This window comes from Oncorhynchus keta, unplaced genomic scaffold (genome assembly GCF_023373465.1).
Source record: "Oncorhynchus keta strain PuntledgeMale-10-30-2019 unplaced genomic scaffold, Oket_V2 Un_contig_6068_pilon_pilon, whole genome shotgun sequence".
NCBI lineage: Eukaryota > Metazoa > Chordata > Actinopteri > Salmoniformes > Salmonidae > Oncorhynchus > Oncorhynchus keta.
This window is the reverse complement of record NW_026288658.1, coordinates 137,501-163,841: the sequence shown is the minus strand read 5'-3', so window position 1 is coordinate 163,841 and position 26,341 is coordinate 137,501. Positions and strand designations below refer to the sequence as shown.

Sequence of the window (26,341 nt, the reverse complement as noted above, 5' to 3'; positions counted from 1 at the left end):
GACTACATTATACGTCACACTAGCAGCGTCGCCGGAACCTAAAAGACGCACATCGCCATCTGATGACTGGAGTGGGCAACGCAGTTGAGGAACCAAAAGTTTATTTTTCATTTATTAAATAAAAGTTTAATATTATATCAAGTCGTTCAAAAAGAAACATGTGTTGATTGATTTGTGTTTAATTAGTGAGAATTTAAAACAAACTTTACATCCAGTACACATTTTCATTGAACCATACTTCTGACATGAATAATTTTGACCCCAGAGGCAAAATTCTTAATAAATCTAAATTATGGTTTAGTGTTTCTGTATCAAAATGGACTTTTAACAAATTCAAATCCTTTGGAGTAATGTTGACCCCAATCTACAGACAATACCCCATAAAGACAAACCGAAAACAGGTTTTTAGAGATTTTATAAATGTATTTACTTGGGTATTCAGACCCTTTGCTATGAACCTCGAAATTGAAACTCGATGCATCCTGATTACATTGATCATCCTTGAGATGTTTCTACAACTCGATTAGAGTCCAATTGTGGTAAATTCAATTGATTGGACAGGATTTGGAAAGGCACAGACCTGTCTATATAAGGTCCCACAGTTTAGAGTGCATGTCAGAGCAAAAACCACGCCATGAGGTCAAAGGAATTGTCCATAGAGCTCTGAGAAAGGACTGTGTCGAGGCACAGATCTGGGAAAGGTACCAAAAAAATGTTTTCAGCATTGAAGGTCCCCAAGAACACAGTGGCCTCCATCATTCTTAAAAGGAAGAAGATTGGAACCACCAAGACTCTTCCTAGAGATAGACGCCTGGCCAAACTGAGAAATCTGGGGAGAAGGGCCTTGGTCAGGGAGATGAACAAGAACCCGATGTTCACTCTGAAAAAGCTCCAGAGTTCCTCTGTGGAGATGGGAGAACCTTCCAGAAGGACAACCATCTCTGCAGCAGTCCACCAATCAGGCCTTAATGTAGCAATGATTAAATTGTCCAAATGTATTTCAATGGACAAATCAGTGAACTGTTCTGTGAAAGGTGTCGGCTAGAGATGACATGCAGGAGCTTGCAGGGATTTGTAGTCTTGCATGTCGTCTACTTTGATGCTAATTACCATTTTAGAATCTAAGAGTAAAGAGACGCACAAATATTGATACAAGTATTTGTATTTATTATGTATCCCCATTAGTTCCTGCCAAGGCAGCAGCTACTCTTCCTGGGGTTTATTATGGATCCCCATTAGTTCCTGCCAAGGCAGCAGCTACTCTTCCTGGGGTTTATTATGGATCCCCATTAGTTCCTGCCAAGGCAGCAGCTACTCTTCCTGGGGTTTATTATGGATCCCCATTAGTTCCTGCCAAGGCAGCAGCTACTCTTCCTGGGGTTTATTATGGATCCCCATCAGTTCCTGCCAAGGCAGCAGCTACTCTTCCTGGGGTTTATTATGGATCCCCATTAGTTCCTGCCAAGGCAGCAGCTACTCTTCCTGGGGTTTATTATGGATCCCCATTAGTTCCTGTCAAGGCAGCAGCTACTCTTCCTGGGGTTTATTATGGATCCCCATTAGTTCCTGCCAAGGCAGCAGCTACTCTTCCTGGGGTTTATTATGGGTCCCCATTAGCCAAGGCAGCAGCTACTCTTCCTGGGGTTTATTATGGATCCCCATTAGTTCCTGCCAAGGCAGCAGCTACTCTTCCTGGGGTTTATTATGGGTCCCCATTAGCCAAGGCAGCAGCTACTCTTCCTGGGGTTTATTATGGGTCCCCATTAGCCAAGGCAGCAGCTACTCTTCCTGGGGTTTATTATGGATCCCCATCAGTTCCTGCCAAGGCAGCAGCTACTCTTCCTGGGGTTTATTATGGATCCCCATTAGTTCCTGCCAAGGCAGCAGCTACTCTTCCTGGGGTTTATTATGGATCCCCATTAGTTCCTGCCAAGGCAGCAGCTACTCTTTCTGGGGTTTATTATGGATCCCCATTAGTTCCTGCCAAGGCAGCAGCTACTCTTCCTGGGGTTTATTATGGATCCCCATTAGTTCCAAGGCAGCAGCTACTCTTCCTGGGGTTTATTATGGATCCCCATTAGTTCCTGCCAAGGCAGCAGGGAGTATAAATGACAGGAATGGAATTATCCCTCCACAGCAGCTACTCTTCCTGGGGTTTATTATGGATCCCCATTAGTTCCTGTACTGGAAGCTATCCCTTTAAACATGTACTGTACTGGAATTATCCCTCTACACATGTACTGTACTGGAATTATCCCTTAGTACACATATACTGTTCCTGGGGTTTATTATCCCTCCCACATGTACTGTACTGGAATTATCCCTTTAAACATGTACTGTCAGGGAGTACAATGACATGGAATTATCCCTCTACACATGTACTGTACTGGAATTATCCCACTACACATGTACTGTACTGGAATTATCCCTTTACACATGTACTGTACTGGAATTATCCCTCTACACATGTACTGTACTGGAATTATCCCTTTAAACATGTACTGTACTGTACTTATCCCTCTACACATGTACTGTACTGGAATTATCCCTCTACACATGTACTGTACTGGAATTATCCCTTTAAACATGTACTGTACTGGAATTATCCCTCTACACATGTACTGTACTGGAATTATCCCTCTACACATGTACTGTACTGGAATTATCCCTCTACACATGTACTGTACTGGAATTATCCCTCTACACATGTACTGTACTGGAATTATCCTTCTACAGCATTTACACATGGACTATGGGAGGCACACAACTCTATTCCACAGTACTACATAGAGCCATGACTACATGGAACTCTATTCCACAGGACTACATAGAGCCATGACTACATGGAACTCTATTCCACAGTACTACATAGAGCCATGACTACATGGAACTCTATTCCACAGTACTACATAGAGCCATGACTACATGGAACTCTATTCCACAGTACTACATAGAGCCATGACTACATGGAACTCTATTCCACAGTACTACATAGAGCCATGACTACATGGAACTCTATTCCACAGGACTACATAGAGCCATGACTACATGGAACTCTATTCCACAGTACTACATAGAGCCATGACTACATGGAACTCTATTCCACAGTACTACATAGAGCCATGACTACATGGAACTCTATTCCACAGTACTACATAGAGCCATGACTACATGGAACTCTATTCCACAGTACTACATAGAGCCATGACTACATGGAACTCTATTCCACAGTACTACATAGAGCCATGACTACATGGAACTCTATTCCACAGTACTACATAGAGCCATGACTACATGGAACTCTATTCCACAGTACTACATAGAGCCATGACTACATGGAACTCTATTCCACAGTACTACATAGAGCCATGACTACATGGAACTCTATTCCACAGTACTACATAGAGCCATGACTACATGGAACTCTATTCCACAGTACCACATAGAGCCATGACTACATGGAACTCTATTCCACAGTACTACATAGAGCCATGACTACATGGAACTCTATTCCACAGTACTACATAGAGCCATGACTACATGGAACTCTATTCCACAGTACTACATAGAGCCATGACTACATGGAACTCTATTCCACAGTACTACATAGAGCCATGACTACATGGAACTCTATTCCACAGTACTACATAGAGCCATGACTACATGGAACTCTATTCCACAGTACTACATAGAGCCATGACTACATGGAACTCTATTCCACAGTACTACATAGAGCCATGACTACATGGAACTCTATTCCACAGTACTACATAGAGCCATGACTACATGGAACTCTATTCCACAGTACTACATAGAGCCATGACTACATGGAACTCTATTCCACAGTACTACATAGAGCCATGACTACATGGAACTCTATTCCACAGTACTACATAGAGCCATGACTACATGGAACTCTATTCCACAGTACTACATAGAGCCATGACTACATGGAACTCTATTCCAGAGTACTACATAGAGCCATGACTACATGGAACTCTATTCCACAGTACTACATAGAGCCATGACTACATGGAACTCTATTCCACAGTACTACATAGAGCCATGACTACATGGAACTCTATTCCACAGTACTACATAGAGCCATGACTACATGGAACTCTATTCCACAGTACTACATAGAGCCATGACTACATGGAACTCTATTCCACAGTACTACATAGAGCCATGACTACATGGAACTCTATTCCACAGTACTACATAGAGCCATGACTACATGGAACTCTATTCCACAGTACTACATAGAGCCATGACTACATGGAACTCTATTCCACAGTACTACATAGAGCCATGACTACATGGAACTCTATTCCACAGTACTACATAGAGCCATGACTACATGGAACTCTATTCCACAGTACTACATAGAGCCATGACTACATGGAACTCTATTCCACAGTACTACATAGAGCCATGACTACATGGAACTCTATTCCACAGTACTACATAGAGCCATGACTACATGGAACTCTATTCCACAGTACTACATAGAGCCATGACTACATGGAACTCTATTCCACAGTACTACATAGAGCCATGACTACATGGAACTCTATTCCACAGTACTACATAGAGCCATGACTACATGGAACTCTATTCCACATCAAGTAACTGATGCAGCAGTAAAATTAGATTTAAAAAACACCTTATGGAACAGCAGAGTTTGTCTGTCCAGTGTCTGTGTTCTTTGACCCATCTTAATCTTTTCTTTTTTTGGCCAGTCTGAGAAATGTATTTTTCTTAGCAACTCTGCCTAGAAGGCCAGTATCCCGGAGTCGCCTCTTCACTGTTGACGTTGAGACTGGTGTTTTGCAGGTACTATTTAATGAAGCTGCCAGTTGAGGACTATTGAGGCGTATGATTCTCAAACTAGACACTCTTATGTACTTGTCCTCTTACTCAGTTGTGCACCGAGGCCTCCCACTCCTCTTTCTATTCTGGTTAGGGCCAGTTTGTGCTGTTCTGTGAAGGGAGTAGTACACCGCGTTGTACGAGATCTTCAGTTTCTTGGCAATTTCTTGCATGGAATAGCCTTCATTTCTCAGAACAAGAATAGACTGACGAGTTTCAGAAGAAAGTCATTTGTTTCTGGCCATTTTGAGCCTGTATTCGAACACACAAATGCTGATGCTCCAGATACTCAACTAGTCTAAAGAAGGACAGTTTTATTGCTTCTTTTATCAGAACAACAGTTTTCAGCTGTGCCAACATAATTGCAAAAGGGTTTTCTAATGATCAATTGGCCTTTTAAAGTGATAAACTTGGATTGGCGAACACAACGTACCATTGGAACACAGGAGGGATTAGCGAACACAACGTACCATTGGAACACAGGAGGGATTAGCGAACACAACGTACCATTGGATCACAGGAGGGATTAGCGAACACAACGTACCATTGGAACACAGGAGGGATTAGCGAACACAACGTACCATTGGAACACAGGAGGGATTAGCGAACACAACGTACCATTGGAACACAGGAGGGATTAGCGAACACAACGTACCATTGGATCACAGGAGGGATTAGCGAACACAACGTACCATTGGATCACAGGAGGGATTAGCGAACACAACGTACCATTGGAACACAGGAGGGATTAGCGAACACAACGTACCATTGGATCACAGGAGGGATTAGCGAACACAACGTACCATTGGAACACAGGAGGGATTAGCGAACACAACGTACCATTGGAACACAGGAGGGATTAGCGAACACAACGTACCATTGGAACACAGGAGGGATTAGCGAACACAACGTACCATTGGAACACAGGAGGGATTAGCGAACACAACGTACCATTGGAACACAGGAGGGATTAGCGAACACAACGTACCATTGGAACACAGGAGGGATTAGCGAACACAACGTACCATTGGAACACAGGAGGGATTAGCGAACACAACGTACCATTGGAACACAGGAGGGATTAGCGAACACAACGTACCATTGGAACACAGGAGGGATTAGAGAACACAACGTGCCATTGGAACACAGGAGGGCTTAGAGAACACAACGTACCATTGGAACACAGGAGGGATTAGCGAACACAACGTACCATTGGAACACAGGAGGGATTAGCGAACACAACGTACCATTGGAACACAGGAGGGATTAGCGAACACAACGTACCATTGGAACACAGGAGGGATTAGCGAACACAACGTACCATTGGAACACAGGAGGGATTAGCGAACACAACGTACCATTGGAACACAGGAGGGATTAGAGAACACAACGTACCATTGGAACACAGGAGGGATTAGCGAACACAACGTACCATTGGATCACAGGAGGGATTAGAGAACACAACGTACCATTGGAGGGATTAGCGAACACAACGTACCATTGGAACACAGGAGGGATTAGCGAACACAACGTACCATTGGAACACAGGAGGGATTAGCGAACACAACGTACCATTGGAACACAGGAGGGATTAGCGAACACAACGTACCATTGGAACACAGGAGGGATTAGAGAACACAACGTACCATTGGAACACAGGAGGGATTAGCGAACACAACGTACCATTGGAACACAGGAGGGTTTAGAGAACACAACGTACCATTGGAGGGATTAGCGAACACAACGTACCATTGGAACACAGGAGGGATTAGCGAACACAACGTACCATTGGAACACAGGAGGGATTAGAGAACACAACGTACCATTGGATCACAGGAGGGATTAGAGAACACAACGTACCATTGGAACACAGGAGGGATTAGAGAACACAACGTACCATTGGAGGGATTAGCGAACACAACGTACCATTGGATCACAGGAGGGATTAGCGAACACAACGTACCATTGGAACACAGGAGGGATTAGAGAACACAACGTACCATTGGAGGGATTAGCGAACACAACGTACCATTGGATCACAGGAGGGATTAGCGAACACAACGTACCATTGGAGGGATTAGCGAACACAACGTACCATTGGAACACAGGAGGGATTAGAGAACACAACGTACCATTGGAACACAGGAGGGATTAGCGAACACAACGTACCATTGGAACACAGGAGGGATTAGCGAACACAACGTACCATTGGAACACAGGAGGGATTAGCGAACACAACGTACCATTGGAACACAGGAGGGATTAGCGAACACAACGTACCATTGGAACACAGGAGGGATTAGAGAACACAACGTACCATTGGAACACAGGAGGGATTAGCGAACACAACGTACCATTGGAACACAGGAGGGATTAGCGAACACAACGTACCATTGGAACACAGGAGGGATTAGCGAACACAACGTACCATTGGATCACAGGAGGGATTAGCGAACACAACGTACCATTGGAACACAGGAGGGATTAGCGAACACAACGTACCATTGGAACACAGGAGGGATTAGCGAACACAACGTACCATTGGAGGGATTAGCGAACACAACGTACCATTGGAACACAGGAGGGATTAGCGAACACAACGTACCATTGGAACACAGGAGGGATTAGCGAACACAACGTACCATTGGAACACAGGAGGGATTAGCGAACACAACGTACCATTGGAACACAGGAGGGATTAGCGAACACAACGTACCATTGGAACACAGGAGGGATTAGCGAACACAACGTACCATTGGATCACAGGAGGGATTAGCGAACACAACGTACCATTGGAACACAGGAGGGATTAGCGAACACAACGTACCATTGGAACACAGGAGGGATTAGCGAACACAACGTACCATTGGAACACAGGAGGGATTAGCGAACACAACGTACCATTGGAACACAGGAGGGATTAGCGAACACAACGTACCATTGGAACACAGGAGGGATTAGCGAACACAACGTACCATTGGAACACAGGAGGGATTAGCGAACACAACGTACCATTGGAACACAGGAGGGATTAGCAACACAACGTACATTGGAACACAGGAGGGATTAGCGAACACAACGTACCATTGATCAAGGAGGGATTAGCACACAACGTACCATTGGAGGGATTAGCGAACACAACGTACCATTGGAACACAGGAGGGATTAGCGAACACAACGTACCAGTGGAACACAGGAGGGATTAGAGAACACAACGTACCATTGGATCACAGGAGGGTTTAGAGAACACAACGTACCATTGGAGGGATTAGTCACAACGTACCATTGGAACACAGGAGGGATATAGAGAAACACAACGTACCATTGGAACACAGGACATTACAGAACACAAACCATTGGAACACAGGAGGGATTAGAGAACATAACGTACCATTGGAACACAGGAGGGTTTACACAACGTACCATTGGAACACAGGAGGGATTAGCAAACACAATGTACCATTGGATCACAGGAGGGATTAGAGAACACATACATATACAATGGAACACAGGAGGGATTAGAGAACACAACATACCATTGGATCACAGGAGGGATTAGTCAAACACATACATACCATATGGAACCAGGAGGGATTAGAGAACACAACGTACCATTGGAACACAGGAGGGACAGCAACACATACGTACCATTGGAGGGATTAGAAACACAACGTACATTGGAACACAGGAGGGATTAGCGAACACAACGTACCAGTGGAACACAGGAGGGATATACAGAACACAACGTACCATTGGATCACAGGAGGGATTAGCGAACACAACGTACCATTGGAACACAGGAGGGATTAGCAAACACAACGTACCATTGGAACACAGGAGGGATTACCACAACGTACCATTGGAACACAGGAGGGATTAGCGAACACAACGTACCATTGGAAACACAGGAGGGATTAGCGAACACAACGTACCATTGGAACACAGGAGGGATTACAACACAACGTACCATTGGATCACAGGAGGGATTAGCGAACACAACGTACCAGTCAAACACAGGAGGGATTAGCGAACACAACGTACCATTGGAGGGATTAGCACAACACATACGTACCATTGGAACACAGGAGGGATTAGTCAAACACAACGTACCATTGGAACACAGGAGGGACCAGTCAAACACAACGTACCATTGGATCACAGGAGGGATTAGCGAACACAACGTACCATTGGAACACAGGAGGGATTAGCAACACAACGTACCATTGGATCACAGGAGGGATTAGTCAAACACAACGTACCATTGGAACACAGGAGGGATTAGAGAACCAACGTACATTGGAACACAGGAGGGATTAGCGAACACAGCGTACCATTGGATACAGGAGGGATTAGCGAACACAACGTACCATTGGAACACAGGAGGGATTAGCGAACACAACGTACCATTGGAGGACCATTAGCATAACACAACGTACCATTGGAACACAGGAGGGATTAGCGAACACAACGTACCATTGGAGGGATTAGAGAACACAACGTACATTGGAACACAGGAGGGATTAGCGAACACAACGTACCAGTGGAACACAGGAGGGTTTAGCCAGAACACAACGTACCATTGGATCACAGGAGGGATTAGCGAACACAACGTACCATTGGAACACAGGAGGGATTAGCGAACACAACGTACCATTGGATCACAGGAGGGATTAGCGAACACAACGTACCATTGGAACACAGGAGGGATTAGCAACACAACGTACCATTGGAACACAGGAGGGATTAGCGAACACAACGTACCAGTGGAACACAGGAGGGATTACAGAACACAACGTACCATTGGATCACAGGAGGGATTAGCGAACACAACGTACCATTGGAACACAGGAGGGATTAGCGAACACAACGTACCATTGGAACACAGGAGGGATTAGCGAACACAACGTACCATTGGAACACAGGAGGGATTAGCGAACACAACGTACCATTGGAGGGATTAGCAACACAACGTACCATTGGAACACAGGAGGGATTAGCGAACACATACGTACCATTGGAACACAGGAGGGATTAGCCAGAACACAACGTACCATTGGAACACAGGAGGGATTAGCGAACACAACGTACCATTGGAACACAGGAGGGATTAGCGAACACAACGTACCATTGGAACACAGGAGGGATTAGCGAACACAACGTACATTGGAGGGATTAGTCAAACACAACGTACCATTGGAACACAGGAGGGATTAGCGAACACAACGTACCATTGGAACACAGGAGGGATTAGCGAACACAACGTACCATTGGAACACAGGAGGGACCAGCGAACACAACGTACCATTGGAACACAGGAGGGATTAGCAAACACAACGTACCATTGGAACACAGGAGGGATTAGCAAACACAACGTACCATTGGAACACAGGAGGGATTAGCGAACACAACGTACCATTGGAACACAGGAGGGATTAGCGAACACAACGTACCATTGGAACACAGGAGGGATTAGCGAACACAACGTACCATTGGAACACAGGAGGGATTAGCGAACACAACGTACCATTGGAACACAGGAGGGATTAGCGAACACAACGTACCATTGGAACACAGGAGGGATTACAACGTACCAGAACACAACGTACAATGTACATTGGAACACAGGGGGATTAGCGAAACACAACGTACCATTGGAACACAGGAGGGATTAGAGAACACAACGTACCATTGGAACACAGGAGGGATTAAACACAACGTACCATTGGAACACAGGAGGGATAGTTGCAATACAACGTACCAGTCAAACACATGGTATACATAACCTGCCATTTACAGATGCAATAGTTCAAACACATACATATACAGTACCATCAAACACATACATATACAGTACCATGTCAAAACATACATTTGCAGGGAAACACATTCAGTCAAACACATAGGATGTTTTATACAGTACCAGTCAAACTTACATAACATATACAGTACCAGTCAAACACATACATATACAGTACCAGTCAAACACATACATATACAGTACCAGTCAAACACATACATATACATATACAGTACCAGTCAAACACATACATATACAGTACCAGTCAAACACATACATATACAGGACCAGTCAAACACATACAGTACCAGTCAAACACATACATATACAGTACCAGTCAAACACATACATATACAGTACCAGTCAAACACATACATATACATATACAGTACCAGTCAAACACATACATATACAGTACCAGTCAAACACATACATATACAGTACCAGTCAAACACATACATATACAGTACCAGTCAAACACATACATACATATACAGTACCAGTCAAACACATACATACCAGTCAAACAGTACCAGTCAAACACATACATATACAGTACCAGTCAAACACATACATATACATATACAGTACCAGTCAAACACATACATATACAGTACCAGTCAAACACATACATATACAGTACCAGTCAAACACATACATATACAGTACCAGTCAAACACATACATATACATATACAGTACCAGTCAAACACATACATATACAGTACCAGTCAAACACATACATATACAGTACCAGTCAAACACATACATATACAGTACCAGTCAAACACATACATATACAGTACCAGTCAAACACATACACATACATATACAGTACCAGTCAAACACATACATATACAGTACCAGTCAAACACATACATATACAGTACCAGTCAAACACATACATATACAGTACCAGTCAAACACATACATATACAGTACCAGTCAAACACATACATATACAGTACCAGTCAAACACATACATATACATATACAGTACCAGTCAAACACATACATATACAGTACCAGTCAAACACATACATATACAGTACCAGTCAAACACATACACATACATATACAGTACCAGTCAAACACATACATATACAGTACCAGTCAAACACATACATATACATATACAGTACCAGTCAAACACATACATATACATATACAGTACCAGTCAAACACATACATATACATATACAGTACCAGTCAAACATATACATATACAGTACCAGTCAAACACATACATATACATATACAGTACCAGTCAAACACATACATATACAGTACCAGTCAAACACATACATATACAGTACCAGTCAAACACATACATATACATATACAGTACCAGTCAAACACATACATATACAGTACCAGTCAAACACATACATATACAGTACCAGTCAAACACATACATATACAGTACCAGTCAAACACATACATATACAGTACCAGTCAAACACATACATATACAGTACCAGTCAAACACATACATATACAGTACCAGTCAAACACATACATATACAGTACCAGTCAAACACATACATATACAGTACCAGTCAAACACATACCACCAGTCAAACACATACATATACAGTACCAGTCAAACACATACATATACAGTACCAGTCAAACAGTACCAGTCAAACACATACATATACATATACAGTACCAGTCAAACACATACATATACAGTACCAGTCAAACACATACATATACATATACATATACAGTACCAGTCAAACACATACATATACATATACAGTACCAGTCAAACACATACATATACAGTACCAGTCAAACACATACATATACAGTACCAGTCAAACACATACATATACAGTACCAGTCAAACACATACATATACATATACAGTACCAGTCAAACACATACATATACATATACAGTACCAGTCAAACACATACATATACAGTACCAGTCAAACACATACATATACAGTACCAGTCAAACACATACATATACAGTACCAGTCAAACAGTACATATCAACCACACATACATATACAGTACCAGTCAAACACATACATATACAGTACCAGTCAAACACATACAGTCAAACACATATACATATACAGTACCAGTCAAACACATACATATACATATACAGTACCAGTCAAACACATACATATACAGTACCAGTCAAACACATACATATACAGTACCAGTCAAACACATACATATACAGTACCAGTCAAACACATACATATACATACAGTACCAGTCAAACACATACATATACAGTACCAGTCAAACACATACATATACAGTACCAGTCAAACACATACATATACAGTACCAGTACCAGTCAAACACATACATATACAGTACCAGTCAAACACATACATATACAGTACAGTCAAACACATACATATACAGTACCAGTCAAACATACATATACATATACAGTACCAGTCAAACACATACATATACAGTACCAGTCAAACACATACATATACAGTACCAGTCAAACACATACATATACAGTACCAGTCAAACACATACATATACAGTACCAGTCAAACACAGTACCAGTCAAACACATACATATACAGTACCAGTCAAACACATACATATACAGTACCAGTCAAACACATACATATACAGTACCAGTCAAACACATACATATACAGTACCAGTCAAACACATACATATACATATACAGTACCAGTCAAACACATACATATACAGTACCAGTCAAACACATACATATACAGTACCAGTCAAACACATACATATACAGTACCAGTCAAACACATACATATACAGTACCAGTCAAACACATACATATACATATACAGTACCAGTCAAACACATACATATACAGTACCAGTCAAACACATACATATACAGTACCAGTCAAACACATACATATACAGTACCAGTCAAACACATACATATACAGTACCAGTCAAACACATACATATACAGTACCAGTCAAACACATACATATACATATACAGTACCAGTCAAACACATACATATACAGTACCAGTCAAACACATACATATACAGTACCAGTCAAACACATACATATACATATACAGTACCAGTCAAACACATACATATACAGTACCAGTCAAACACATACATATACAGTACCAGTCAAACACATACATATACAGTACCAGTCAAACACATACATATACAGTACCAGTCAAACACATACATATACAGTACCAGTCAAACACATACATATACAGTACCAGTCAAACACATACATATACATATACAGTACCAGTCAAACACATACATATACATATACAGTACCAGTCAAACACATACATATACAGTACCAGTCAAACACATACATATACAGTACCAGTCAAACACATACATATATACAGTACCAGTCAAACACATACATATACAGTACCAGTCAAACACATACATATACAGTACCAGTCAAACACATACATATACAGTACCAGTCAAACACATACATATACAGTACCAGTCAAACACATACATATACAGTACCAGTCAAACACATACATATACAGTACCAGTCAAACACATACATATACCAGTCAAACACATACATACAGTACCAGTCAAACACATACATATACAGTACCAGTCAAACACATACATATACAGTACCAGTCAAACACATACATATACAGTACCAGTACAAACACATACATATACATATACAGTACCAGTCAAACACATACATATACAGTACCAGTCAAACAGTCAAACACATACATATACATATACAGTACCAGTCAAACACATACATATACAGTACCAGTCAAACATATACATATACAGTACCAGTCAAACATATACATATACAGTACCAGTCAAACACATACATATACAGTACCAGTCAAACACATACATATACAGTACCAGTCAAACACATACATATACAGGACCAGTCAAACATATACACATACATATACAGTACCAGTCAAACACATACACATACAGTACCAGTCAAACACATACATATACATATACAGTACCAGTCAAACACATACATATACAGTACCAGTCAAACATATACATATACATATACAGTACCAGTCAAACACATACATATACAGGACCAGTCAAAGGTTTGGACACACCTCCTCATTCAAGGGTTTTTCTTTATTTTTATTATTTTCTACATTGTAGAATAATTGTGAAGACATCAAAAGTATGAAATAACACATATAGAATTGTGTAGTAACCAAAAATGTGTACATATACATATATATTTATATTTTAGATTCTCCAATGTAGCCATCCTTTGCCTTGATGGCAGCTTTGCACACTCTTGGCATTCTCTCAACCAGCTTCATGAGGTAGTCACCTGGAATGCATTTCAATTAACAGGTGTGCCTTGTTAAAAGTTAAGTTGAGGAATTTATTTCCCTCTTAATGCTTTAAGGTAGGGGTGGTATACAGAAGATAGCCCTATTTGGTAAAAGACCAAGTCCATATTATGGAAAGATCAGCTCAAATAAGCAAAGAGAAAAGACAGTCCATCATTACTTTAAGGCATAAAGGTCAGTCAATATGGAACATTTCAAGAACTTTGAACATTTCTTCAAATGCAGTCGCAAAAACCATCATATGATGAAACTGGCTCTCATGAGGACCGCCACAGGAAAGGAAGACCCAGAGTTACCTCTGCTGCAGAGGATCATTTCATTAGAGTTAACTGTCTCTCATGAGGACCGCCACAGGAAAGGAAGACTCAGAGTTACCTCTGCTGCAGAGGATCATTTCATTAGAGTTAACTGTCTCTCATGAGGACCGCCACAGGAAAGGAAGACTCAGAGTTACCTCTGCTGCAGAGGATCATTTCATTAGAGTTACCTGTCTCTCATGAGGACCGCCACAGGAAAGGAAGACTCAGAGTTACCTCTGCTGCAGAGGATCATTTCATTAGAGTTACCAGCCTCGGAAATTTCAGCCCAAATAAATGCTTCACAGAGTTCAAGTAAACAGACACATCTCAACATCAACTGTTCAGAGGAGACTGTTTGAATCAGGCCTTCATGGTCGAATTGCTGCAAAGAAACTACAACTAAAGGACACCAATGATAAGAAGAGACTTGCTTGGGCCAAGAAACACGAGCAATGGACATTAGACCAGTGGAAATACGTCCTTTGGTCTGACGAGTCCAAATTTGATATTTTTGGTTCCAACCTCTGTGTCTTTGTGGGACGCAGAGTAGGTGAACGGATGATCTCCACATGTGTGGTTCCCACGAAGCATGGAGGAGGAGGTGTGATGGTGTGTGGTTCCCACGAAGCATGGAGGAGGAGGTGTGATGTTGTAGGGGTGCTATAAATAATAAAATAATAATCATAAAATGCAAATTAATTACTTAAAATCATACAATGTGATTTTCTGGATTTTTGTTTTAGATTCCGTCTCTCACAGTTGAAGTGTACCTATGATAAAAATGACAGACCTCTACATGCTTTGTGAGTAGGGAAACACTGCCGATTTTGCAGGTTATCAAATACTTGTTCTTCCCACTGTACATACATCGTCACCCCTCACAGTTGAAATGTCTCTTTCAATTCAGATTCAATGAGACAAACCTGATCGATAAATAAATAAAACATAATTACAACGCAACACTAATTACAACACTAATTACAACACTAATTACAACACTAATTACAATGCAACACTATTTACAACACTAATTACAACACTAATTACAACACTAATTACAACGCAACACTAATTACAACACTAATTACAACACTAATTACAACACTATTTACAACACTAATTACAACGCAACACTAATTACAACACTAATTACAACACTAATTACAACACTAATTACAACACTAATTACAATGCAACACTATTTACAACACTAATTACAACACAACACTAATTACAACACTAATTACAACACTAATTACAACACAACACTAATTACAACACTAATTACAACACTAATTACAACACAACACTAATTACAACACTAATTACAACACTAATTACAACACTAATTACAACACTAATTACAACACTAATTACAACACTAATTACAACGCAACACTAATTACAACACAACACTAATTACAACACAACACTAATTACAACACAACACTAATTACAACACTAATTACAACGCAACACTAATTACAACACAACACTAATTACAACACTATTTACAACACAACACTAATTACAACACTATTTACAACACAACACTAATTACAACACTAATTACAACACAAAACTAATTACAACACTATTTACAACACAACACTAATTACAACACAACACTAATTACAACACTAATTACAGCACTAATTACAACGCAACACTAATTACAACACTAATTACAACACTAATTACAACACTAATTACAACACTAATTACAACACTAATTACAACACTAATTACAACACTAATTACAACACTAATTACAACACTAATTACAACGCAACACTAATTACAACACTAATTATTACAACACTAATTACAACACTAATTACAACACAACACTAATTACAACACAACACTAATTACAACACTAATTACAACGCAACACTAATTACAACGCAACACTAATTACAACACTAATTACAACACTAATTACAACACAACACTAATTACAACACTAATTACAACACTAATTACAACACTAATTACAACACAAAACTAATTACAACACAACACTAATTACAACACTAATTACAACACTAATTACAACACAACACTAATTACAACACTAATTACAACACTAATTACAACGCAACACTAATTACAACACTAATTACAACACTAATTACAACACAACACTAATTACAACACAACACAACACTAATTACAACGCAACACTAATTACAACACTAATTACAACACAACACTAATTACAACGCAACACTAATTACAACACTAATTACAACACAACACTAATTACAACGCAACCGTCCAATGTTGTCAAACAGAACTTCTGCCGGAACTTAGTGTGTCACCGTCAGATCGGTGTCTGTAGTGTGTGAGGTCAGTGTGTGTGTGAGGTCAGTGTGTGTGAGGTCAGTGTGTGTGAGGTCAGTGTGTGTGTGAGTGAGGTCAGGATTGGGGTCCCAGTAAGCAAGCAGGTCACTGAAGTCCGGGTGTGTGTGTGTGTTGTCGTGTGAGGTCGTGTTGTCATGTGAGTTTGTGTTGTGGTGTGTGCGTGTATTGTCAGCACTAATGAGTGTGCCCACAGGGAGGCAGGGGATTGGCTCGTTCCAGAAGCTGAGAGGGAGGTGTCTCTTGTTCATTGGACGACATCGTCCCTGGCTCGCCCCAATCCGACAGTCAAACAACTCGGCCAACGGACCCAGACTTCCATCACCCCCGGCAACAGAAACACACGGTCCTTGGTGATTGCCAGCCCTAGACACGGACTCCGGGCTTCCTGTTGCCATCCTAACCAGGTCATCATAGTAACGCCGTCGTCCGCTTGTTGCTGTGGAGATGCGGTCATTGTCGCTGTAGATGTCACAGGCGTCCGGGTCGTCGTGGCGACAGCCAAAATATCGCATGACGTCCCGGCTGATGGTGTCAGCAAACCGAAGCAGCTGATTGGTCAGATCTGACGAGCAAGGGGCGGGGCTTGAGAAAGCTTCCTGCTCCTCATCACCTTCCTCTTCCTCCCTGTCCTAATAATAATATTAATAATAATAATCATTTATTTTATTTGCAAACAACAATCAAATCAATACGACACCTTTTAAGATCAGAGATAAAGGTCAGAAGTTTAAAAAGATTTATAAGGACTTACCTCCTCTTCCTCTTCCTCCTCCTCCTCCTCCCTCTCCTCTTCTTCCTCGTCCATGAGGGAATGTTGGAGGATCATGGGTAGATAGCAGGAGGGAGTGGCCGAGAGACGGAAGGTTCTGATGACACCTGCCGCCATCTTGACATTAATATTATCAGACAGAACATCAATCAGAACTGAGCGGTTAAAGACAGAACACCAATCAGAACTGAGGACAGAGACAGAACACCAATCAGAACTGAGGACAGAGACAGAACACCAATCAGAACTGAGAACAAAGACAGAACACCAATCAGAACTGAGAACAAAGACAGGACACCAATCAGAACTGAGGACAGAGACAGAACACCAATCAGAACTGAGAACAGAGACAGAACACCAATCAGAACTGAGAACAAAGACAGGACACCAATCAGAACTGAGGACAGAGACAGAACACCAATCAGAACTGAGGACAGAGACAGGACACCAATCAGAACTGAGGACAGAGACAGAACACCAATCAGAACTGAGGACAGAGACAGAACACCAATCAGAACTGAGGACAGAGACAGAACACCAATCAGAACTGAGGACAGAGACAGAACACCAATCAGAACTGAGGACAGAGACAGAACACCAATCAGAACTGAGCGGTTAAAGACATTTTTGTTTCGTTCTGAACTCTCCATACTCTCCTCACCTCTCTGTCCTGTCTGCTGGCCTGGGCTGGTTTTGGGCTGGTTCTGGGGCTGTAGTGGACTGGGCCAGTTCTAGGCTGGCCTGGGGCTGTTGTGGGCTGTAGTGGGCTGTAGTGAGTAGTCCTAGTTGCCTGAGCTGGTTCTGGTCTAGGTCTTCTTGTCTGGGGTCAGGGTTAATAGGTCTTCCCGGTCTTCAGGGTCTGGATCCCAGCTGACTGACTGGTCCTGGTCTTCTGGGTTGGATTCAGGGTTCTGTGTTTCCTCCTCTGGTCCTCTGGTCCGCTCTCTCTCCAGGCTGATAGAGGTCTCCTGCTGCTCACTGTGTCTCTGTCTCAATGTCTCTCTGTCTCAGTGTCTCTCTGTCTCAGTGTCTCTCTGTCTCAGTAGGTCTGTCTAAATGTGACTCCAGGGTCTGTCTCAGCATTCTCTGTATTTATAAGGGAGTGTGAGGCTGTTTCCCTGCTCTATGTGTCTTTATGTGTGTGTGTGTGTGTGTGTGTGTGTGTGTGTGTGTGTGTGTGTGTGTGTGTGTGTGTGTGTGTGTGTGTGTGTGTGTGTGTGTGTGTGTGTGTGTGGTCAATATTTGAGAGCAGGAGTTGGTCAAACACAACAGTGTACAGTAGCGCCCGGCAACAAGAGAGAGGAGAGCACCTAATGGAACCTCTTCCAGGGGACAGTGGAGTGTTGTCACACACACACACACACACACACACACACACACACACACACACACACACACACACACACACACACACACACACACACACACACACACACACACACACACACACACACACACACACACACACACACACACACACACACACACACACACACACACACACACACAGTGTGGTGGTCTTATCTCCCTGTGTAATTAGTGTCTAGTTGAAAGCTAAAAGGGCTTGAAATCAAATCTCACACCATTTTGACTTTTAGAGGAGGAACCTTTTTAAAACAACATCAAGATTATAAGGGACTCAATTCAGCCTTAAACAGCCAGATCCTCACAGACTGATTGTCCTAACCCTAACCCTCACAGACTGACTGTCCTAACCCTAACCCTCACAGACTGACTGTCCTAACCCTAACCCTCACAGACTGACTGTCCTAACCCTTACAGACTGACTGTCCTAACCATAACCCTAACCCTCACAGACTGACTGTCCTAACCATAACCCTTACAAACTGACTGTCCTAACCATAACCCTAACCCTCACAGACTGACTGTCCTAACCCTAACCCTCACAGACTGACTGTCCTAACCCTAACCCTCACAGACTGACTGTCCTAACCCTAACCCCCACAGACTGACTGTCCTAACCATAACCCTTACAAACTGACTGTCCTAACCCTAACCCTCACAGACTGACTGTCCTAACCCTAACCCTTACAAACTGACTGTCCTAACCCTAACCCTCACAGACTGACTGTCCTAACCCTAACCCTTACAAACTGACTGTCCTAACCATAACCCTAACCCTCACAGACTGACTGTCCTAACCCTAACCCTAACCCTTAAAAACTGACTGTCCTAACCCTAACCCTAACCCTCACAGACTGATTGTCCTAACCCTAACCCCCACAGACTGACTGTCCTAACCCTAACCCTCACAGACTGACTGTCCTAACCCTAACCCTAACCCTCACAAACTGACTGTCCTAACCATAACCCTAACCCTCACAGACTGACTGTCCTAACCCTAACCCTTACAAACTGACTGTCCTAACCATAACCCTAACCCTCACAGACTGACTGTCCTAACCCTAACCCTTACAAACTGACTGTCCTAACCATAACCCTAACCCTTACAAACTGACTGTCCTAACCATAACCCTAACCCTCACAGACTGACTGTCCTAACCATAACCCTAACCCTCACAGACGGACTGTCCCAACCCTAACCCTCACAGACTGACTGTCATAACCATAACCCTAACCCTCACAGACTGACTGTCCTAACCCTAACCCTCACTGACTGACTGTCCTAACCACAACCCTAACCCTCACTGACTGACTGTCCTAACCATAACCCTCACAGACTGACTGTCCTAACCCTAACCCGCATAGACGGACTGTCCTAACCCTAACCCGCATAGACTGACTGTCCTAACCATAACCCTAACCCTCACAGACTGACTGTCCTACCCATAACCCTAACCCTCACTGACTGACTGTCCTAACCATAACCCTAACCCTCATTGACTGACTGTACTAACCCTAACCCTCACAGACTGACTGTCCTAACCCTAACCCTCACAGACTGACTGTCCTAACCATAACCCTCACAGACTGACTGTCCTAACCCTCACAGACTGACTGTCCTAATCATAACCCTCACAGACTGACTGTCCTAACCCTCACAGACTGACTGTCCTAACCATAACCCTCATAGACTGACTGTCCTAACCATAACCCTCACAGACTGACTTTCCTAACCCTCACAGACTGACTGTTCTAATCATAACCCTCACAGACTGACTGTCCTACCCATAACCCTAACCCTCACTGACTGACTGTCCTAACCATAACCCTAACCCTCATTGACTGACTGTACTAACCCTAACCCTCACAGACTGACTGTCCTAACCCTAACCCTCACAGACTGACTGTCCTAACCATAACCCTCACAGACTGACTGTCCTAACCCTCACAGACTGACTGTCCTAATCATAACCCTCACAGACTGACTGTCCTAACCCTCACAGACTGACTGTCCTAACCCTAACCCTCACAGACTGACTGTCCTAACCATAACCCTCACAAAATGACTGTCCTAACCATAACCCTCATAGACTGACTGTCCTAACCATAACCCTCACAGACTGACTGTCCTAACCCTCACAGACTGACTGTCCTAACCCTAACCCTCACAAAATGACTGTCCTAACCATAACCCTAACCCTCACAGACTTAATGTCCTAACCCTAACCCTCACAGACTGACTGTCCTAACCCTAACCCTCACAGAAGGACTTTCCTAACCATAACCCTAACCAGCACAGACTTACTGTCCTAACCCTCACAGACTGACTGTCCTAATCATAACCCTAACCCTCACAGACTGACTGTCCCAACCATAACCCTAACCCTCACAGACTGACTGTCCTAACCCTAACCCTAACCCTCACAGACTGACTGTCCTTAACCTAGCCCTAACCCTCACAGACTGACCATCCTAACCCAAGCCCTAACCCTCACAGACTGACTGTCCTAACCCTAGCCCTAACCATCACAGACTGACTGTCCTAACCCTAGACCTAACCCTCACAGACTGACTGTCCTAACCCTAGCCCTAACCATCACAGACTGACTGTCCTAACCCTAGCCCTAACCATCACATACTGACTGTCCTAACCCTAGACCTAACCCTCACAGACTGACTGTCCTAACCCTAACCCTCACAGACTGACTGTCCTAACCATAACCCTCACAAAATGACTGTCCTAACCATAACCCTCATAGACTGACTGTCCTAACCATAACTCTCACAGACTGACTGTCCTAACCCTCACAGACTGACTGTCCTAACCATAACCCTCACAAAATGACTGTCCTAACCATAACCCTAACCCTCACAGACTTAATGTCCTAACCCTAACCCTCACAGACTGACTGTCCTAACCCTAATCCTCACAGAAGGACTTTCCTAACCATAACCCTAACCAGCACAGACTTACTGTCCTAATCATAACCCTAACCCTCACAGACTGACTGTCCTAACCCTAACCCTCACAGAAGGACTTTCCTAACCATAACCCTAACCCTCACAGACTGACTGTCCTAACCATAACCCTCATAGACTGACTGTCCTAACCCTAACCCGCATAGACTGACTGTCCTAACCATAACCCTAACCCTCACAGACTGACTGTCCTACCCATAACCCTAACCCTCACTGACTGACTGTCCTAACCATAACCCTAACCCTCATTGACTGACTGTACTAACCCTAACCCTCACAGACTGACTGTCCTAACCCTAACCCTCACAGACTGACTGTTCTAACCATAACCCTCACAGACTGACTGTCCTAACCATCACAGACTGACTGTCCTAATCATAACCCTCACAGACTGACTGTCCTAACCCTCACAGACTGACTGTCCTAACCATAACCCTCATAGACTGACTGTCCTAACCATAACCCTCACAGACTGACTTTCCTAACCCTCACAGACTGACTGTTCTATTCATAACCCTCACAGACTGACTGTCCTAACCCTCACAGACTGACTGTCCTAACCCTAACCCTCACAGACTGACTGTCCTAACCATAACCCTCACAAAATGACTGTCCTAACCATAACCCTCATAGACTGACTGTCCTAACCATAACCCTCACAGACTGACTGTCCTAACCCTCACAGACTGACTGTCCTAACCCTAACCCTCACAAAATGACTGTCCTAACCATAACCCTAACCCTCACAGACTTAATGTCCTAACCCTAACCCTCACAGACTGACTGTCCTAACCCTAACCCTCACAGAAGGACTTTCCTAACCATAACCCTAACCAGCACAGACTTACTGTCTTAACCCTCACAGACTGACTGTCCTTAACCTAGCCCTAACCCTCACAGACTGACCATCCTAACCCAAGCCCTAACCCTCACAGACTGACTGTCCTAACCCTAGCCCTAACCATCACAGACTGACTGTCCTAACCCTAGACCTAACCCTCACAGACTGACTGTCCTAACCCTAGCCCGAACCATCACAGACTGACTGTCCTAACCCTAGTCCTAACCATCACATACTGACTGTCCTAACCCTAGACCTAACCCTCACAGACTGACTGTCCTAACCCTAACCCTCACAGACTGACTGTCCTAACCATAACCCTACAAAATGACCCTAACCATAACCCTCATAGACTGACTGTCCTAACCATAACCCTCACAGACTGACTGTCCTAACCCTCACAGACTGACTGTCCTAACCCCTCACAGACTGAACCCTAACCCTCACAAAATGACTGTCCTAACCATAACCCTAACCCTCACAGACTGACTGTCCTAATGTCCTAACCCTCACAGACTGACTGTCCTAACCCTAACCCTCACAGAAGGACTTTCCTAACCATAACCCTAACCCTCACAGACTGACTGTCCTAATCATAACCCTAACCCTCACAGACTGACTGTCCTAATCATAACCCTAACCCTCACAGACTGACTGTCCTAACCCTAACCCTCACAGACTGACTGTCCCAACCATAACCCTAACCCTCACAGACTGACTGTCCTAACCCTAACCCTAACCCTCACAGACTGACTGTCCTTAACCTAGCCCTAACCCTCACAGACTGACCATCCTAACCCAAGCCCTAACCCTCACAGACTGACTGTCCTAACCCTAGCCCTAACCATCACAGACTGACTGTCCTAACCCTAGACCTAACCCTCACAGACTGACTGTCCTAACCCTAGCCCTAACCATCACAGACTGACTGTCCTAACCCTAGCCCTAACCATCACATACTGACTGTCCTAACCCTAGACCTAACCCTCACAGACTGACTGTCCTAACCCTAGCCCTAACCATCACATACTGACTGTCCTAACCCTAGACCTAACCATCACATACTGACTGTCCTAACCATAACCATAACCATAACCCTTACCTATTTAATGTACCAAGCTGTCTGTTTAAATTACTACCACACAGCTCAGACACCCACCCCACAAGACATGCCACCAGAGGTCTCTTCACAGTCCCCAAGTCCAGAACAGACTATGGGAGGCACACAGTACTACATAGAGCCTTGACTACATGGAACTCTATTCCACAGTACTACATAGAGCCATGACTACATGGAACTCTATTCCACAGTACTACATAGAGCCATGACTACATGGAACTCTATTCCACAGTACTACATAGAGCCATGACTACATGGGACTTTATTCCACAGTACTACATAGAGCCATGACTACATGGAACTCTATTCCACAGTACTACATAGAGCCATGACTACATGGAACTCTATTCCACAGTACTACATAGAGCCATGACTACATGGAACTCTATTCCACAGTACTACATAGAGCCATGACTACATGGAACTCTATTCCACAGTACTACATAGAGCCATGACTACATGGAACTCTATTCTACAGTACTACATAGAGCCATGACTACATGGAACTCTATTCCACAGTACTACATGGAACTCTATTCCACAGTAGTACATAGAGCCATGACTACATGGAACTCTATTCCACAGTACTACATAGAGCCATGACTACATGGAACTCTATTCCACAGTACTACATAGAGCCATGACTACATGGAACTCTATTCCACAGTACTACATAGAGCCATTACTACATGGGACTTTATTCCACATCAGGTAACTGATGCAGCAGTAGAATCACATTTAAATAACAGGTAAAAATGCACCTTATGGAACAGCGGGGACTGTGAAGAGAAACACACACAGACAGGCACATAAATACACATATACATGATAAGGCACGCACTATACAAACATGTACACATGGATTTTAAACCCCAGGAAGAGTAGCTGCTGCCTTGGCAGGAACTAATGGGGATCCATAATAAACCCCAGGAAGAGTAGCTGCTGCCTTGGCAGGAACTAATGGGGATCCATAATAAACCCCAGGAAGAGTAGCTGCTGCCTTGGCAGGAAATAATGGGGATCCATAATAAACCCCAGGAAGAGTAGCTGCTGCCTTGGCAGGAACTAATGGGGATCCATAATAAACCCCAGGAAGAGTAGCTGCTGCCTTGGCAGGAACTAATGGGGATCCATAATAAACCCCAGGAAGAGTAGCTGCTGCCTTGGCAGGAAATAATGGGGATCCATAATAAACCCCAGGAAGAGTAGCTGCTGCCTTGGCAGGAACTCATGGGGATCCATAATAAACACCAGGAAGAGTAGCTGCTGCCTTGGCAGGAACTAATGGGGATCCATAATAAACACCAGGAAGAGTAGCTGCTGCCTTGGCAGGAACCAATGGGGATCCATAATAAACCCCAGGAAGAGTAGCTGCTGCCTTGGCAGGAACTAATGGGGATCCATAATAAACCCCAGGAAGAGTAGCTGCTGCCTTGGCAGGAACTAATGGGGATCCATAATAAACCCCAGGAAGAGTAGCTGCTGCCTTGGCAGGAACTCATGGGGATCCATAATAAACACCAGGAAGAGTAGCTGCTGCCTTGGCAGGAACTAATGGGGATCCATAATAAACACCAGGAAGAGTAGC

The 26,341-nt window shown here is 43.1% G+C and overlaps 1 protein-coding gene across 1 annotated transcript; it reads right to left on the bottom strand.

The window, feature by feature from the left end:
• Positions 1-17,624: 17,624 nt before the first annotated feature.
• Positions 17,625-19,500, bottom strand: LOC127925679 (protein PERCC1). Its single transcript, XM_052510736.1, has 3 exons — positions 19,110-19,500; positions 18,431-18,565; positions 17,625-18,308 (listed from the first exon to the last, which is right to left on the bottom strand). The coding sequence occupies exons 2-3, from the start codon at positions 18,563-18,565 to the stop codon at positions 17,625-17,627; spliced, it is 819 nt and encodes a 272-aa protein (XP_052366696.1). The 5' UTR covers positions 19,110-19,500.
• Between the last annotated feature and the right edge of the window lie 6,841 nt (positions 19,501-26,341).